The 19,939-nt window shown below is 38.9% G+C and overlaps 2 protein-coding genes across 4 annotated transcripts in view; both read left to right on the forward strand.

Moving 5' to 3' along the window:
- YAF2 (YY1 associated factor 2) overlaps positions 1–9,111 on the forward strand; it is a 36,545-nt gene extending 27,434 nt beyond the window's left edge. For both annotated transcript variants that reach the window (XM_051624200.1, XM_051624209.1), the window contains exon 4: positions 643–9,111. In XM_051624200.1, coding sequence (XP_051480160.1) covers positions 643–880 — 238 coding nt within the window. In that variant the 3' untranslated portion in view covers positions 881–9,111. The remainder of the gene's footprint in view (positions 1–642) is intronic.
- Positions 9,112–15,546: 6,435 nt separating this feature from the next.
- The window catches only part of GXYLT1 (glucoside xylosyltransferase 1), a 31,688-nt gene continuing 27,295 nt past the window's right edge, over positions 15,547–19,939 (forward strand). For both annotated transcript variants that reach the window (XM_051631212.1, XM_051631220.1), the window contains exon 1: positions 15,547–15,830. In XM_051631212.1, the coding sequence (XP_051487172.1) occupies positions 15,634–15,830 (197 nt within the window). In that variant the 5' untranslated portion in view covers positions 15,547–15,633. The remainder of the gene's footprint in view (positions 15,831–19,939) is intronic.

The raw sequence follows: 19,939 nt of genomic DNA on the forward strand, positions 1-19,939 counted from the left end.
ATTCTTCCTTGGTCTTTATGAAAGATTAGATGAAGAGACTTACCATAGCAACACCCTATGTAATACTCAGCTCTGTGCATAATTTAAATATGCTAGGAATACCAGAGTTATAATACAAAGTCCAGTTGAAATAGTAGACTAGCAGTTCTAGTAAGGCTTTGAAATGAAGTAATGCCTGCTGCAAGTTAACACTGTCTATGCTGTTGAATTCAAAAGACAGACGATATTTCTTCATTATTGAACATCATTATCTACTTAGAATTGTTGCTGCTCTGGAGATGGATGCTTCTCTGGATTATATGTATAACTTTCCATAGCCACAATAACTATTTTGTTTTTAAAAGTAAAAATCTTCACATGTGCAACACATCCATATTGCTACACAGTTACATTATTTGTAAGGTCCACTTTTAAAATAATCTTAGCAGAAGGTACTGTGTTATGTTCAGCTATATTAATGTAAAACTTATAAGATACACTGCACCGTAAATACTTGTGGTATGTTGTTTTTCTGTGTATTCCATGTTGCACATAGCAGTCTTATATTCACATGTATGTTCTCCAGAGCCGCTAAAAAGTAGGAGGAAGACAAGGTAGTAAGATGGGGTGTGTGCTTTTAATGTCATTATTTGCTTTATTTAGGCCAAGATTGAAAAATGTGGATCGAAGTAGTGCTCAGCATTTGGAAGTTACCGTTGGAGATCTGACAGTCATAATTACAGACTTTAAGGAGAAAACTAAGTCACCACCTGCTTCCAGTGCTGCTTCTGCAGATCAACACAGTCAGAGTGGTTCTAGCTCTGACAACACAGAGAGGGGAATGTCCAGGTCGTCTTCACCCAGAGGAGAAGGGTCATCACTGAATGGGGAATCTCATTAAAGCTTAATTCCTCCAGTTTCTTTAGTCTCTTCTCTTCAAAACATGCGAATACATAACTTATGTCACCTGTTACCACATTTTTATGACAGATTATCCATGCACAATTGGTATGTTGACTGGAACATAATTTATGCAGTTTAAAAAAAAATAAAGTGCAGTGGTAGAAACAATAATTTAAATGCAATCTATAAATGCTTACAAAGCATTTTCAGACCAACTTTTTAATCTTCATGTGTAAAGGTGCCATGAAAATGTGGTTTGAATGTTCCTTATGCAGTGTTATTGGTAAGTCCATTTTCACTTTTAGTTTAGTGAATTCTAACACAACTCTTGGAGTCTGTACTATTGGCATGTACTGAATTTAATTTTTTATAACATAGTTCAAGCTGCCTAAATATGTATTATTTGAGAATTGTGAAACATAGTTATATGTATGCAAGTCAGAGATCAACTTAATCAACTATTGCTGCAACAGAATTTTCATAATAATTATCTTCTTAAAAACACCTGCTGGTACTTGGTGTGGTTAAATAGGAAAAATGTTATTAAATGAAACATTTGTATGAATTTTTGCCAATGTTTGACACATTTTACTAGATTACTGTTACTGAATTATGTTGATGGTTTTACCAATATTTTTTCACACTTAAAACACTTATTGTAATGTTTACAAGCAAAATAGAAAACACATTCTAAGCGTTGATTGGTTAACCTTACAATTCAGGTAAAATACTACATTTGTCACTGTACACTGGTACTCTATGTTGTGTAACAAATATTTGAACCTCAGATGACTATGCATTTGGCAAAATCTAACACTTGCAAATATGAAAGTTTGAAAAAGCTTTAAAAGTAATAGAAGTGCAGTTCTCATTGCTGCTTAGTGCTGTTTCTTTGCCCTAGATTTATCTGGTGTCAGATAGTCACTTATCATTCATTACAAGAATATCAGATGTTGCACAAGAATAAGGAATTAACAATACTATTACTTTTTTTGTTCCTAAATAAATTAATTTTGATTTGGCCTATTAGAAAATACGATGCCATAAATCATATGAAAAAACACAGTCCCCTATTTTAAGGCATAAACTGTTGACATTTATGCACTTAGCAATATGCTGATACAGAGCAGATTTACAATCCCATCTGGTATTATGTAAAATTACCAATAAAATATTTTTGTGAATACAGATTTTGCATTTTTGTTTACAACCAATAAGTGTTTTGATACACACGTATAATCCATGTATAAATTTTAAATTATAGATTCAGGTTCAGTACAAAAGTCCATTTAGCTCCTTTTAGTGACGTAGTGCACTCACACTCCTGTTGTGCTTTTTCATTAAAAATAGATATATTTTTAAGCCCATGTAAAAGTTGGATGTACCTTCCTGGTAGTGAATCCAGCCCCAAATTATTACCAACATATGATACGTCTTCTTAACAGCTAAAACAATGGATTTTTGTAGCCCCTGACAATTGTGATGTTTGGTGGTTTCTTGTAGTAATGTATTTTTCTGTTTCTAATGCAGTACTTCTACAGGCACAATGGTACTGTTCTATTTTGTAAGATGCTAGTTGTGAAATACAGTTAGTTGCATAAAATGAAAGTCTGATGTGATATCTGAGAACATACATACCTCATTCCTTGGTGTTGCTGTTTAAACTTTTTAGACATCAAATGTTAATTATAGGCTATTTCAGATGGTTAACTACTGACCTGTTTATTATGTATTCTACTTTATCTTACTAAATAGGATGTCTGTTCAATGCCGTTACCTGGCCAAATCTTAGTATCTGTAAAACAATGCATTTTAAGGTTCTTAAATGTTTTGGGGGCTGGGCTGGTGTTCAGAATAACATACACTAGTTTTTAAAAGAGAAATACCTGCTTCTCAACTTTATTTTTTTATATTTTATTTTTAGGTGCGACTATTTACAGAATATGCTGATGTAAGGGATTACAAGAGAGCTGAAGCTGTTTAAAGTAAGCAGGTCAATGATAGCAAATTTGATTGCAAGATGTTTTATGAAATGTGTTTCTAATTTAAAATGTAATAAATACTAACACATTTCAGAATTCCTTGCAAACCAGTCATAATCTGTTACCAATAATTCACTAAATGGGAACGTATTTTAATTAAACTTTATGTGAATAAACCACCCAGCACTGCCAACAAGATGTCTCTCTGTATCTTCAGAAATAAGTAGCTTTTTGGTTTGGAAGGAAGGGAGGATGAAGTGGATTTAACTCTGATTCAACTGTCTCTAGAGAATAATCTCAGAAATGTGGTATAGGTATGGTTATAATCAAAAACAATGCAGAAAAGTCTCATTGTTCTTTATGGAATAAGACATAGAAAGGAAATTTCTAGCCACAAATACGACACAAGTCATCTAGGATCTAAGAACTGAGCTGTGGTGGTTTAAACTGAACTATTATGTTGCCAGTGTTTACATTGCAATTATGCCTATTTTGGCATTAAAAAAAGTTTAGATCATTTTTACCTGTTTGTGATTAAAGGGATGTGTCAATACTGACAGCAGAGTAGACAAATTCTAAGTAGTGTATGGCATTTGACTCTGTTCATATTATAATTTAAATTAACTTCACTTTCATAATTTGTCGTAAACCTAAATCCTTTTTCTAACTGTAAATATATTTAAAAGCATCTTTACTCCATTTATAAAAGGTGAAAATTTAATGTTGTAATGTGTTTTGATTAGCTATTTTTCTCTGTGAATGCTCTCTGCATAAGAACTATTATTTGTTAAATTCTATATATGCCCCAGTCTTCAACAGCCATACATCCTGGGTTGTTCATAAAACGGTGACCCAACAAAGACAAGTGTGATAGTGTTACATGTAAATGAGTTCCTTTATGTGTTGATTGATTGTCTGCTTTCAGAAAAGAAAAGAGGGGAGAAATGGGAAAAACTGAAGTATAAATAGTTCATTGATAAAATGTACAATAATTCAGTCTTGTCTCTTCCTAAGTTTGCCACTAATTGTATGTGGTATAAGGAAAAGAACAAATATGCAGTTGTAGACTATGATCCTTCTTTTTTTTTTTTTCCTGAAATTAAGTATGTATATTGGAGATAAAACAAAAGTTGTTCTACTTAGCAGCAGGTTAAATTATGCCATATAAAATCTTGATTCTAACAGAAGTGATAGTAAAAATAATTACATTAAAAAAACCTTTAAAATTATTGATATTAAGTCTTGAAATTAAGAGTATGACTGAAGTTTTAACCTATTACATGTTTCTTGAGATATTTTATGTCTTGTGGCATGGATTGTAAAATTTATTTTTTTTTTTTTAATTTTATAATTTGTGCACTTCAGGTTTGTTAATATTATGGGTATTAAATTTTTAGGTAGCCATGTAAGATAGAATACTTTTTAGAACTAGTTTCCACCAGTTCACTATAATGTTCAGGCAGGTCTTCTAAACTTGACACAAGTATATGGCTCTGCATCTGAGACTCTTTAATTTTCTTCTACTGTCTCAAAAGCCCAACAGTTCCCCACGTTATGCTGATAGATTATACTTTTGTTACCCAGGATGGATTTGGCATGGAACTGTCTATTGTGTAATTTTTATATACATCCAGGGTACTTTACCTGTATCTGCTTGTTTTTTTTCTGTCACATGCCTTTATTTGACTCTGCTGCCTACTAGGGAGTCTGGGTATACTTCCGTTCAAATATCAGAAACCATTTGGAAACAAATACAATTTAATTTCTCCAAAAGCAGCAGCAGGTGCTGCACTTGTAGTAAATTTGGCCTGTGGTCACTCAGGATAAAGACAGGTAAGATAAAAAGTTAATGCTGGTTTTGGCTAATGGACCAGACAAATACGATACTTTGCAAATGCGTCCTTCTATGTTAATGTTAAGATTTGGGTGTGCTGGAAATAATGTTTGAGCTTCTGAAGGTTTTTCTTACCTGCAGTTACGCCCCGACTTATGTCAAAGCAGTCTCAAACTAGCAAAAGCTGTACAGTAAAATCAGTCAAACTGAGAAAGCTCAGCTGGTTTTCTTTTTTACTATTGAAGAGACTTAAGAGATTTGTCTAAGAAAACAGTCAGATATTGAGCTTAGTTTGATGTCTAGAGAAGAACCCATGTTTTAATAAGAACTGACAGGATTAAATACTAAATTAAAATTGGCAAAGTACTTCACAAGTTAATTACAAATCAGTGATTTACAGAAATTATTGTAACTTCCAGTCTAGAGTGGAGTAAATGGTGCAACAGCAATGGACAGCTGCATGCTTGCTAGTAAGTGGTATTATCCAACAGCAAGTGATGCTTAAGTGACTTTCCTAAGACATTATGCAAGAAGATTGTGGTATGTCTGTGAACAATGCCTAGGAGTCCAGGTGTCCTTCCCTCTGTCTGAACTATACCATTGGATTCCAACAGTGAAAGAAAATGCAGTGAACAAATAAATTAGTTTCAGATCCTAGAGTCTTAGTAACGCAGGAGCTGTTCATAGCTTCTGTTTAACTGTATGAATGAAAAGTAATTGAACTGCCACTGTACAGTACTTAATCCCCCAGGAGGTGCTTTCAGTCCTGGTCTTGCCCCTTTTATTAGAGAAAACAGACAGAACTAATCTGAAAGAACTTTCTGTGTCCACTGACACAGGGGACTGTAAGAGCAGATAGTTTAATGGGCAAAATCATATTCCATAGATCAAATGAGTACTACTAAGAATGACCACAAGAGATTGCTGTACCATTTGGGGTTTGTTAAACGACAAAATGGTGACATTATTTAATAATTCTTTGTCCCGAATGTTTAAAAAGAAAATGACCGCCAGAAAAAATATAGTTCCAGGAACAATATATTTGTTTGTAAACAATTTAAATAATAGTTCCAAGAAGTTAATTGTTTTGTAGAAAGTATGGCATATCTAGACAGAGGTAGGAACATCTGAGCAAGAAACCCTTCAAGACTACATCTTTAGGATCTAGACCACCTGGAAAAGTGTAATCTTTTAATTACACTGTTCTCTGTGCAGAAATACTGATCTTGGTCAATGTGCTTGCAAAGCAAACAAGCTCCCTTAACCTTTAAGATTTTAATACTTGTGGCTTTAGACAAATGGAGCTCTAATTTACAATGGAGTTAGTGAGAAGACAACTGAGGAAAAGAGTGTTAATCTGTTTTTTGGTAACCTGCTAACTATGTGCTCATAGTTTTCCTCTTCCATGTGAAGAAGCAAAACTATACAAAAATATATAGAAGAAGGAAATTTATGTAACCAGGACTATTGAAATTTGACTCCTTAGGGCCTTCCTAAGCTCACTAGCTTATACAAACTACAAATTCTGTTTGGTTCAAAGGCAGGTGCAGATGCTTTGTCACTTGAAAAAGGAGGGAGTTGCTCGGTCACTTAGCATCTGTTAGCAAGTGGTCAGGCCCATTCTACTTCCTGAATACCCACTTTGGGAATACAGAAATCTAATATGCTATTTATATGCATCTAATATAAAAGTACCATCCATGAATAACCTATTTCAAGCTGATCCTTCTTTGCACAGAATAAATGAAAATGCTTCAATGCCAAGCCCAGTTTCTGATAGCACAGATCTCTGAGCAAGAAAATCTGCCATCTCTCTGATCATCTCTTACAGTAACAGCTTTCAGCTATTAATTAATGTCAGCAAGAGAATCCTCTTAAGATTACATCTACTTTTTGAGTTTCACTACTCTCACCTCTGAAGAAAACACTTCTGATTCCTTCTCTTTTTTTTTTTTTTTAAAGTACATCTATAATAAAAGTGGATGCAGTGAATTTGAGATAATTATTTTGCCTGCATTTGTAAGTGGGGAATTTGACTGCTATTCCTAGTTTTTCAACTATATCTTGGTTTCTGTAAGACCAACAATGGTATGTGGATCTTAGAGATCATCTATTAATGTTGACACCATTGTCCTTCTTTCTATATAATTGGCATACTGAACAGATTCTTGCTCAGCAGACCTACTTACACCAATCCTGTACTATTCAAGCATTCTGGCTGAGGTAGCTGGCATTTTGGGATGCCAGTTACTGGTCTTCATGTCTGCATTTCTGCAAAGGTTTGATTCTCTTGCTGGGTGACTTCCAAACATGGAAAAATAAGTAAAACACCTTCCAACTGATGGAGGCATAATGGTTCCAAGGAACTTGCAGTACCTGGAGGCTTTTTGAAAGGTGGAAGAAAATACTCTCAGTGCCAGCTGGAGAAAGAGACCCAAGGAGCCTGCACAGACACTGAGCACTTTCTAAGCTTTCCTACGGAAACTGAAAATGTCAAAAACCTTCAAAAACCCTCAGTCTGACAGAAAGGCAGAGGAATAGAACAAAGAAAATGTTGTGTTGTTTGGGTTTTTTTTATGTTGTTGTTGTTCTTGTTGTGGGTTGGTTTTTTTTGTTTTTGTTTTTTCAGAATAATACCCAGAAAAGCCACTATAAAATGTCATCTTGGTGTGCTTAGTATTCCTTTCTCTGTGTAGTGTATTGGAAGTAGGCAGTGTCCCACGCTTCTTAAAGGTGTGCGTTGCTTTAAAATTCTTGATACCTGTTGGTTCAGTGATTTTTGGCCTAAAGATAGATGTAGGGTTTTGTGAATTCCATTTTAAATACCATGAGCATTTCTCTCTTGGGTACAGATCATTTACTGAAAGGGCAGTAGCTTTGATTAAAGATCTAGTCGGGAGCAAAATAGATTCTTCCTGTCCATTTAGACACTACCAGTTTTAAAGGGTCTGATTCCTGGACTACTAGCAAAAGGGTAACTTAATGTTGGAAGGGTAAGAAGAACCCAGACTAGAACAGATGTGGCTTCTGAAAAGAGTTTTGTGGCCAGTAGTTCATATGGTTGTTTTCAGTGATTATTTCAGACTTTAGCCCTTTAATCTTGAAGCATTGGTAGAGCATCCTCATAGACAAATCAAAACTACCAACACTGTCAGATGCTCTTAATATTAACTAAGTGCCTTAAACAGAGCATCACTGAGGCAATGGTTTGATTGAAAGGAAGTTTGATAAAAGATTTACTACTCTGGATGGAGCCACAGGATATCAATTGTAACCAGGGTGATGTTCCTGGTTATAATACACCAGAATCTTCGATTTCGTTGGTGATAGAAGTATCTAATAAGGAACAGTCCAGAAATTTCTGAGGCTTTCAATTTGTAAAACATACATTCTTTGGAGGAGATTTTTTCTTCTAGTCAGCTGTGATAGCACACTGGAATATCACAGAAGTGAATTAAACTTGTGGGTATTTCTGGATGCTTTCACACTTTTCAGTTTCTCAGTCAAGGACAATATTACCTTTCTTGGGAATAGGTACAGAAGTTGGTTTTATTCACAGGGTTTATGTTTATCCAACAGTAGTTTTAAAGGATTTTATTGTCAGATAAAGGGCTTGTTATTTTGAAAATAAAAAATCTTACCTGCCAGGTGTCTTCCCCAAAATGAGTAAGTGCCTTTTCTGTTCTGACTCTTAGAAGTATTTACTTTGACAGATTGAATCTGAATGTCCTGGATAAACCAACTATTATGTACTGGGTGTAACCAATGGCTTGTAATCTTTTCACTGAAAGAACAAGACAGAATGTAAGCCACTTGAACTATTTTGAGACCTGATGTTATCAGAATTTTTATAACTGCTATGACTAGTATACTTCTAAGATGTAACTTTTCAGGAACTTGGTATTGATAGGAAATAAATATTTATTAAAAGAAGTATATAAAATAAATATTTATTTACTAAATTAAGACAAAATGTTACACCATGGGGGGAAACAGTCTTGCTGTTAGCAGTCCTGACTACTGAATGGAAAGTAAAACTGAGGCCCTGAACTCTGACTGTTAAAGAATGCACAATATTTGGTGAGTGATTAGGACTGTGAATCTTAGGTCCACATTCTAATAAAGTAATTCTTCCTGCCTAAGTTTTTGCCAATTCTCAAGCAGAAAAGAAAGCATGAGCAGATATCAGTAAGAGGCCCTCTGGTTTTATTGGTGCTGCTTCCTAACTAGAGGATTTTTTTTATTTGTTTTATTTTTTTTTTAAACTTCGCTCAGGACTGGTACAGCTGAAAGTATATTTTCCCTTAATTCTTAAGCCTAGACTTTGAATGGAGTTTCTCTGAGACACTTTTGTAGTGAAATCGTATTCCCTACAAACATTGAAGACAAAAATAAACATCTCTGTGAACAAAAGATTGTGTGTGGTTGTAATTTTTTCATACATAGAAATTTATTGTAAAAATTCTAAAGTTACTCTGAGAAAAATGTAAGCATAATAATGGTCTACACTGAAAAGGTCTCAAGTGTAGCAGTCATAAGATAGAGTTGGATCATGAGATGCTGCAAATTTTCTGTCTGATAAACTGTTCAATTCCAGTTAAGCACTCCTTTAAACAAAGATGACAATACATTGCATTTAGCCAAGTGTATATTAGCCCATTAGTACACTGCCTTAAACTGACCTCTTTCTGACCTCAATTCAAAGACACTATTAAACAATTTAAAATTCTGAAGGCTTGGCAGAAAAGCTATGGAGAAGTGGCTGGAAAGAAACAGTGGGAATCACAGTACAAAGATTTTTTTTTTTTTCCAGAATAAATACCCCACAATTAATCTAATGGAATTATTTTAAAATTAACTCTATAGTTATTTTACATTGTTTGATAAACAGTTTCAGATGAGTATAAACAGATACATTTGAAGCCCAGAATGATGACAGGTACTGAAATACCTTCTTCAGGAATAAATTAATGCTTCTTGTCTGTAAAGAATCCAACAAGAAATTATTTTTGGTAAAAACTATTGTGGGCGCACTATATTCAAACCTGAATGGCACAGGTGATGCTTAGGGTTTGTTGTAATAAATAAAATGGTAAATAAAAGTTTTAAGTTGCTCAGAACCCTTCTCTGACTGTGTTATTTGTACTGGCTAGGAAAAAGTGCAAGAAATAGAAGTGAACAGTTTGGGGATAAAGAGCAGGTGTGGGGAATTTGATCTCAAAAGGTCAAGAGGCCTCTGCTGATTTATTGGCACAGGTTATTCTCAGTATGATGGAAGTTGAAATACTCCTGAGAGTAACACTCCTGAGGCAAGAAACTTGCATGGATACAAGTTTCTGTGCTTGCAAATTAAATAACAACTACAACTACTCATTTTGTTACTAAAGCAGGTTCTAAAAAAATGTGTGGGTTGTCTCAAGTTATCTTCAAGTTACATGCAGCGCCGGTGTTCAATTCTCTCTGACGTGTTTGTTGTTTGTGTTGCTTTGCAGTGTGAGGCTAAAATCCTACAAGACATTCTTGAAAGATGCTGGTTCCCTGTCCTAGTTTTGGCCAAGATGGGAGTTAATTTTCTTCCCCACAGCTGGTATAATACTGTGTTTTGGAATTAGGATGACTGTTGATAACACACTGATGTTTTAGTTGCTGCCAATAGCACTTACGCTAAGTCAAGGACTTCTTGGCTTCTCACACTGCCCTGCCAGTGAGGAGGCTGGGAGATTAACAAGAAGCTGAGAGGGGACACAGCCAGGACAGATGACCCCAACTGGCCAAAGGGATATTCCATTCCATATGACATCATGCTGAACAATAAAACTATGGGGATTTGGCCAAGGGGTTGGCAGCTGCGTGGGGAATGGCTGAACATCTATCTGCAGCTGGTGAGCAATTGCACATTCCATCAATTGTTTTGTATATTCTTTTATTATTATTTTTCCTTCCTTTTCTGTCCTACAAAACTGTCTTTATTTCAGCTCACCAGAGGGGTGTGAGTGTGGTGTTTAGCTGCCTACCTACCTGGTTAAACCACAACATTCCCTTGTAAAGACAGTCAGTTTCCCTTTTGTGTAGTAGGTGACTGAGGTGTTGGCCCTGAGAATGTAAACTCAGCCTCACTCCAAGTAAGCAACATATGAGGCTGATACATCCTCAGGTGCAGAAAGCTTTTAATGCCACCCCGTAAGTGTTGGGCATAGATCCCAAAGCACAGACAAGCAAGTGGTAGCAAACTTAACATACCTACCAAGCTTGGTACGAGCAGAAACACTGACTCATACAAGACTTAATTGGCATCAGATACCAAAATAGGGCTATTGTCACTGATTAAGGGAGTCTAACAATAGTCTACTTGTCTGTTTTAGAAGAACAGAAGGAACTCAAATGAGGACAGCAAGCTGTAAAGCCCTTCTATCACGCTTTTATTAATTTCTTCCCTCTGTTTACTGTTTGGTAAGTCTGGTACACAATTATGGGTCTGAAGATCAAAAAAAATTTTCTTAAATTCCATACAAACGTTTTGGCAGCCATAGGAGATCACAGCATTCCACTATGGGCCTGGTGCCAGGAGATAGCTTAGGACAGGGTCCAATTTTATTTTACCCTTTCTTGATCTGGAAGAAAATAAAAAGATTTTTAAAAAATCCTACTAAAGTTACTGATAAAAGATGGGTGAAAGAAGGCTGAGTAATGTGTAAGTGTAACCACAAGTCAGCAGCGCTTACAGTTTCAGGCTTGAAGTTGAGTGCAACACAGTATTCCAACTACTCACCAATTCCACTGCCACCCATGCAGTGGAATAGTTTGAGATCACAATTCTTACATCATCTTTTCCATTCCAGGCTAGGCTGCTGTTTCAAAATAGGGGCAACTGGCTACCTGGCTCACTGCCTCCAGTGTATCATCTGGCCTGCATTGCTGAATGACTATCTGAGTCCCTGACAACTCTCCTAAATCTCTAGTTCCTCTTGGAAGGGCAGCTGGCACTTGTCATCTAACATTTAGTTTTCTCACTTTAGCTGTTTGCTAGATGCAGTCTCACTCTCCTAGCCATGAAGGCTTTTTGCACTTGGAAATAGTATATACACAAAATGTATAGATTTTTTACATTAAATATCAAAAAACTCAACTGAAAAAAAAAAAAAAAGCAGTTTTCAGTCTGTGGTATGAGGATTTCATAAGTTAATGCATTTCTTCTGAGTGTCTTCAAAAAAAGTGACTAAAATGAGCATACTTACTGCAAGAAGCATTAAATCCACTGCATAGAGGCTGCACTGCTGGAAAAGGTAGAAAATATCTTACAGGATTAATTTCAGATTTAGTTGATGATCTTATAAAATCAAACTTTAAAGCCATAATGCAAAATTGCTATTGTGTATGATTACTGTTGCTAAATATTTATTCTATTACAACAAAAAAAATTATGTTGTATTGTAGGAGCTTAAAGACCCTGATCTAGATGTTAGAGAACTCAAAGCACTTGATGCTGTAACAAACAACAGCAAGAGGATATTGCATCAAGAAGTCGGATGATACCACATGCCCAACACACGGTAGTAAAGCAGTTTCCCCTTACTTGCCCAATGTTGCAATCTATCATAGCAAAGTGTTGGCACTGCAGATTGTAGGAAAGGGCACGTGAACATCAAAGAAAGTGTCTTTGCCTTTGAAAAACCCTTAACTGGTCTGCACACAGGCAGCATTGACACAAATCTGTCAGCACAAAATCTTATTGCTCTGCAAACTTAACAAATGCTTTAACTTCCTGAAAGAACAAAACCAGAAGGAACGATATAAATGCCTCTGATTAGAACTGTTTGGTTTTAATTAGCAGAAAGTTGGAGTGGAAATTGATTTCTCTCTTTGTTCTCTCTGCTGCATCGGATCAATGTCAGTTGGTCTGTTTTATCTCTTGATCTAATGAGTTGTCAGAATTTTGATTTCATTTTCTGGCATACAGTAACTGCTCTCATGACATTTGAACACACTTGCAGAAGTGTAAGATGCAGATTCTTTTAAAAAATCAATTGTCCTAACTACTTATGTAACATCTGTGCTTCACTAAGATTACTGTTTTTTGGATTTCAGCTGTTTTCTGGACATAGTAAATACCACTGAATCCTAAAGATACAAAAGTTACCATGGCTTAGTAACTAAATTCAGTCAAGAAAAGGATTTCAAGATTTAAAACAGGTAACAAATTGAGAGAACCTTTTCATGTTTTAAGTTTATTCAAGGCTAGCAAACATTATACCATAAAATGTTATATATTGTTCATTAACTGCTTATGGTGAATAAGAAAGATACAGAAATACTTTTATTTAAAGAATTTTAAAAGCTCAATTATTGTTTTTTCTCAGAGATATGACATTTCCGTCCTTTTGCTTTTCTTTGTTATTCACAAGACTGAGTTTCTAGTGAGAAGCATTTAATCTTTTATCAAACCAACTGATAATTAGATTAAATGGGCAGATTTTGCAGTGTGAGGAAAAAGCTTGTGTTCCTCTGTTTTTTTTCTCCCCGATTGCACCGGATACCTAAAAAAAAAAAATACTTAACTTTCTCTCTGACCTTTCATCAGTTATATTTTTAGAGCACTGCAGGTACATTCTTACTCATTAATTATTCAGGCATTATTGAACAGCACTGAAGACAATCCTTTCTTCCTACGTCATCTCTCTTCAGCACTCCTGATTTCTTCTTTTCTCATCTAAGAATATACTTTCCTCTTCCAAAGCATGGAAGTATTATTGCTGCTACATTCATTCTTGGTCTCTCTTTAACACCCTTTGGACCTCATTTTTCCTGACTGAACACTCTTCAACATAAAAGGCAAATATCAGTCCTCAGTAGGGACTAACTGGTCTTCTCTGTCAGTAAATCCTCCATTGTAGCCCTCCACTCTGACCCTCATATCACTATGTTATGTAGTCCCTGCTGTATGGAATTGATAAAGGGCTGTGAATTGGGAAAGTCAGCAAATTCATGACCCAGGTCTGCAGGCAGATATGCAATGAGAGCAATAGGACAGGTTTTGAATACAACCACTAATTCAGGAAAGCTGGCAGAATGGTGGATTCATCCATTGGACAGAAAACAGAGGGGCAGAAAGCCCAGCTAAGACTTTGAGTGGCACTTTGAGAGCTGGTTCTTTCTGTGGTGCATGCCAGCACATGGATCTCACTAACACAAATTCCACTTAATTAAGCAAATTCTTTCTAGATAATTATTTTTACAAATCCTTCCTCAATTTCAGATATGACTCTCCCATCATCACCCTGCCACTATTGGCCCTGAAGTCTCATAATTGCTCCTCATCCTCCCTGGTTCCTTCTCTTGGATTCTACTGCTTCTTTTCTCAGTCCCGATTTCCCTGCTTGTATCTCTTAGTAACCGTCCTGGTATCAGTACTGCAAACACAGCTGAGAATCCAGTGTTTCTGAAGGCTACCTTTTTTCCTCGCTTCTACTTTTGTTTTGAGGAAGAAGTGATGAACAATTTTGGCAGGATAATTTTGTCACTACTTCTCTTCCAGCTACTAGAGTTGCCAGCTGGCATTCTGATTTCCTACTTCTTTTTAACAGAGCCAAGAGCAGCACTAAGCTACAGCTCAGGTTTTATGAGCATTCACGTATGACATACACCCTGAAGGCCCCAGAATCTACAATACAACTATTTTTTTAAGCTGTGTTGCAAAGCATATTGGCATTTTTCTTAAAATGCAGGGTCCTGAATTCATGTGATTAAGCAGGGATATCATTGCTCATTTAAAATAGGTCCATAGAGAAAAAAAAAAAAAAAGAGAAAAATCCTTATTGGAAGAGTGTAGTCTGTAGAGAAAACAAATGGACCATAAGGACCAAAAAAGCAAGCAGAATTATTTCAAGTTTGTCTTTAAAAAAATTTAAAATGTTAGGAGCTGAGGGAAAAGCACTGACTGATGACTTCAAAACATTTACCTTGGTGACAGTGGGTTAAGCTGCTAGGCCCTGGCTGGGCAGGCTGGGCCAGGGAGAGGGGGTGCGATACTGCATTGGATTCAGCTGAAATCCAACCAACATTCCCTCCGTCTAGCAGGACACCCACCTGTTATGTCTTCACATCATTGCGCTGCTTCTCAGACCTACCTCTCGGACTCCAGAAGCACAACTTGGTGAGCCAAGGGAACCATCTCTTTAGTAGTGACCACCAACAAATCCTTCAGGCCCGGTTTACCAAGCTTCTCTGTCCCAGCTGGGACCTGCTCCCTGGCCCAGGCTATAGGAGGGAAGGGGTCTGGAATCGTGTGTCTACCAGGAGAAAGGACACCGGTGTAGCCCCGGATGCCTAACAAATGTGAGGGAACATCCCTTGGAAGAGGCAGCGGTGAAGCTTTTACACTGCGAAGTCGAAGATACCACGGCAGAACCCTTAAGTGTGGGGAAAAGCGTCATTTTCAGGGGACTTTGGCCTCACTGTTTTCCTGTAGCAAAGACAAGGCGGGACACGGGCCCGCACGCTGAGCCTGCGGAGCTCTGGTTTGCCACGACCGGTCATCGCCTCTGCCTGGGGCACGTCTTCTCTCTGCTTCTTACCGGGGACCCGTTTTCCAGAGGTCTGCGCCAGCTGCCAGACCAAGCCGACCCCAGGGCCGCGGCGGAGCCACGCAGCTTCTCCCGAGCCCGCCCCAGGGTACCTCCGAGGGGCGCGGGGCAGCGGCACCCCCGGGCCCCGCCCGCCTCCCCGCGCTGGGGGGAAGGGCGGAGAGGCGGGGAGGGGCAGCGCCCCCCGCGGCCGCTGCCCCGGGCGGTACCGGCTGCCCCGCCCCCCCGGGCGGCCCCGCCCCCCGCCCCGCCCCTCGCATGCCGGGGCTCGCGCCGCCGCCGCGTCGGTTGGGGCTCGCGCTGCCGGTTGGGCCCCGGCTGCCGCGCGGCGCCGCCGCCGGGGCCGGCGCGGAGGATGCGGCGGCTCGCGCGGGTGGCGCTGCTGTGCCTGGGCTGCGGCCTCTGCTCGCTGCTCTACGGCGTCAGCCAGCTGGCCCCCTCCCTGGAGCCGGAGCCCGGCGGCGGCCGCCAGCGCCAGGCCCCGGACCCCGCCGCTCCTGGCGCCCGGGCCGCGGCGGGGAGCGTGGGCCGAGGAGAGGCGGGGGCCGGCAGGTACGGGGCGCGGGGGCCGGGCGGGGGAGGCGGGGGCGCGGTGGTTCCCCCGCATTCCTGCGGGGAGGGCTGGGAGGCGCGGGAGCGCGCTGGCCGCCTTCCCGCGGGCGGAGCGGGGCTCGGCGGCCGCCCTCGCCCACCGCGGGGGCCGCGGGCCCTCCCGACTGTTGGGTGCCAGCCTTGCGGCCCCTCCGCCGGGGCGACAGGGTGGGGGCGAGGCTTCCGCCGGGGTGCGGGGCCGGGAGAGGACTTTATGAGGGAGTGGGGGTGGGCGAGTCCCGGTGCCTTCCTTCCCGAGCAGCTTCGGCGTCCCAGCCCAGGGAAGAAAGTTGAAAAAGCCTTAAAAACGATCAGAACTTCGAAAAGTGGTGTTGCAGAGCAGCCGGTGGCCGAAGCCGGCCCCGCCGCGGGCGTGTGCGCTGCGGGGCAGGGCAGCGTCGGAGCCGGGGGAACCGGCGTCCCGCCCCGGGAGCGGGCTGCCGCCCCCCCCGTCCGGTGTGAAACCTGCCTCTGGTGCGGGAGGGTGGCTGAAGTGACGAGGGGGCGTTGTGTTCTTCCAGGCTAAGAAACTTCCAAGGTGTTACTCCGTGCTTGGTAACTTTATGATTATCAAATACAACGTTAGCTAAGCAAAAATACTTATTGTGGAACACCATGATAAAGCTGGTCTTCTCACAGGGAACTGTGGACTTGCTTCCACAAAGTGTTGCACATCTGAGCTGCTTGCACTCTACATGGCTGTGTATGTTGCCTGCCTCCTGTCAGCAGAAGTTTTTATGTGGTCAAGTGGTGAGATTATGGAATGAAAAAATGCTAGTTTTCCTTTACAGTCCTGTTTTATCCTGTTCACCTGTGGCTACCAGAATGTTAATGCCAGGAGAAGAGGGGTGACGTGAAATCTGTAACTAAAGCTGGAGGAGAAATTAGGACCAGGCCTTTCGGGGTCAGTCTACGTCTCCTCAGACTCCATAGCAGTTTAAAGTGCTGTAAGTTCGATAGTCTGTTGACTGCCCACTCCCCCCTTCCCAATGCTGCACTTACTCTGGAACCCCCATCTCCTTACACTACTTGTGTTTCTCTGGTCACACAAGTGAGTTGATTTGACATGTTGACCTGCCTGGAAACTACTTAGGTTTTGGCTGGCTTGGAGCTCTGAGTTGGCTCATCATGTAATTATGAAAATGTTGGTGCTGGTGCAAAGGTTATGGTGGATGGCAGGATGACAGAAGCTCTTACTTAACCCTCTTAAAATATCATGAAACAGCATTCTGAGTTGCCAGGGGTGGAGTCAGCTGAAATGTGAAACCCACCTTTTGGCTGGTGTAACTACTTCAGGTAATGTTTTTTTGATGCTTTTGCTTTAGTTCAAATTAATACAGGCTATGATTTGAAAAAACATGAAGATGCTTGTTCCTCACATCTCGTTCACGACAAAAAACTTGTTGTGAGAAGTTAAAATGTGTTAGTTCTTAAGAACATGATAGAAAATAAAAAAGCTTTAAATTCAACAGTTTTATGTAAAGCTTTAAATTCAACAGTTTTATGTAAAGTTTCATTGGTTTAATAAATTAGTTTTAAATAGAAATGTGAGGGAAAAATAGTATGTATGGTATTTGTTTTGCCAAAGAAAATACGCATTTACGCAAAGAAAACTTGGGTAACAGGTTCAAAATAATTTGTATTAATAAACATTGGAATTACTTTCAGGTGCATTGTGTTCCTGGGTAGCAAATGAATAAACAAGTTTACTTTAAAAGCTGTACTTTTTTTTTTTTTTTTTAGTAGTTGCACTAAAGTGTAGTTTTAAATTAAAAAATGCTGGTGGGGAAGAACAAGGTGCAAGAAGCTTCTTGCATGTTGCTGTGAGGTGAAACGAGATATACATCTGTGCTGTGTTGAAAGGTGGAAAAGCTTTACAAACAAAGTTCTTTTTCAAGTGTTAAGTGCTGCAAATAATTCCTGCACACACACTTTCATGGGAGCATATCTCCTTGCAAAATGAGTGTCTAACACCTCCCTGTAGCCCCCTTGCAACCAAAACCTTACTGTGCAAAGCCAAGACATGTATAAACTGCTGTCAAACTGAAGACTGAGGTTGAACATCGTTCTGTTGTAAATTATTGAAGTTTTTTATGCTGTTTGTGCAAGTAGTGTGTGCAAAACTCAATCCCTTAGAACAAATACCTTAAAGGCTTTTGTGTAAGGGAAAAATCTGTCCTGTAGCAATTAAGAAATGCCCCACAGAATGTTCCTTTAGATGTATGGTTCAATTATTCACAAGTATTAAATTATGTTACATTCTTTTGTGTAATTGATACACATTTTGGTGAATGTTTTGGTGGTTTTCAGTTGTTATTTTTAAGATGGTTTTTTTAGTGGAGACTGAGCATGACAGGCACATGGCTGTTTTATGCCCACTTCATACTATGTTGTGATCATGTATTTACCCTAAAGGGTTCATAACCTTACAGAGTAAATTGTGTTCAGATAACCTTCTAATCCTTCTTGAAGTTTTAACATTTCATATGTGTGGATAGTAACTTTCAGTAATAGGTTGCTTAAGTTGTTTTCACTAGTAGCTTTAAAATACAATTTGACAAAACAAATGTAACTGCCTCTGAAGGCATGTATGCACTAGCAGTGTTTTCCTCTTCTTTTACCTAAGAAGGGGTTTATTTGGCTGAATAATCTAGTTTATTAAATGACATAAGGTCAGAAATAGATCAATGATAACTGTGATGAGGGGGGAAGCTGAGATTTCTGGTAGCTTTCAGAAGCATACAAACATGAAAACTGCAAGCTTTGAATAAATCTTAAGCATACCACACCTGGAAGAATTTTGTAATAGTGATGATGCTTTTAAGTAGAAAATCTTTAATTAGAAAGGAAGTACCATATTGAAACTGGAATTACAGGTTGAGGCAAGATCCTGCAATAAACATAGTAATTCAGGGGAGCTTGTTGAGTAATCACTTTGGTAAGGAGTTCATTGTTTCAAAGGCTACAGTAGCCTGAGGAACAAGATGACTACAAACTGAAGTCTTGTATCTTGAAACTTGATACAAATAGTTGAAAAACATTTCAAAAATTTATTAGCTAAATCCTAAAGCTGGATTCTAGCTGTGAAGAAAGAATGTTGAAGGTAAATTGTCCTCATTGTTCATTCCAGCGATAAAAGGAATAACAAATCGTCAGTTTCATCATACATAAGAGCTAAATGAACAATAGATTTGAACTTGAAAAAAAAAAAAAGTATTAAAAGTGTCTTCTTCCAGAAGATACAAAATCAGTCAAAAGCCAGCATATGTAGTCAGCCTGTTTGCCTGTGCTGGTATAATTTATGGATGAGGAAGACAGTTGTGAAAAAAATGAAAAAAACCAAGAGTGAATAAATGCATATTTGCTACATGTATGTCATTTAATTGTGCTATAATCTGCTGTCTGTAGAGTATCCTTTCAAGTCAGTTTTTCTTTACATGCTTTCAGATGAGATAATCAGCAGACTCTGTTTAAGAGAAGTGAATCTTCAGTTAATTTTAGCAGTGCTGCCACCTCAAGTAGGCAGATATGTTCACCTTTCTATTCAGGTCCAAAAAAAAGTACTTTCCTAATGGCAAGTTTGAGAAGTAGAGCAGGTATCAGTCTGTCATCAGTTCCATGAATTTGGTGAGATGAATTAATTTGACCCTCTTAAAATGAAACATTTTTTCATTTTGCTGTAGTTTACCATTTTCATGCAGCCAACCATACTCTTTTGTTATGTGTGATACTGGTACCTGACTGTGTCTGTCTATTGCTCTCTAACTATTCTGGCAAAAGGAGAGTTAAGTGGGTTACAATGCACAAAAAAGTGTAGGAGGCATACCCACAAGCTTAGATAGCACAGGAGCGTGTTTCTATTAGGTAGGTAGTTCTTTCCTTGCACTGTGCACAGCTGTTTTCATCCATGTCAGGATTTAACCAGCACTTTCACCAGAATGCTTCTCAGATACTCTGGTGCCTTAAGAAGTTGGTCTAGAAACTGTCTGAGCATTTAAAAATATGAGTAAAACTTTCAAAAGGATGAAGCACTGAACAATTTGAAGTTGAAACTTCATTATAAAAATCTG

Source organism: Apus apus, chromosome 1, assembly GCF_020740795.1.
Source record: "Apus apus isolate bApuApu2 chromosome 1, bApuApu2.pri.cur, whole genome shotgun sequence".
NCBI lineage: Eukaryota > Metazoa > Chordata > Aves > Apodiformes > Apodidae > Apus > Apus apus.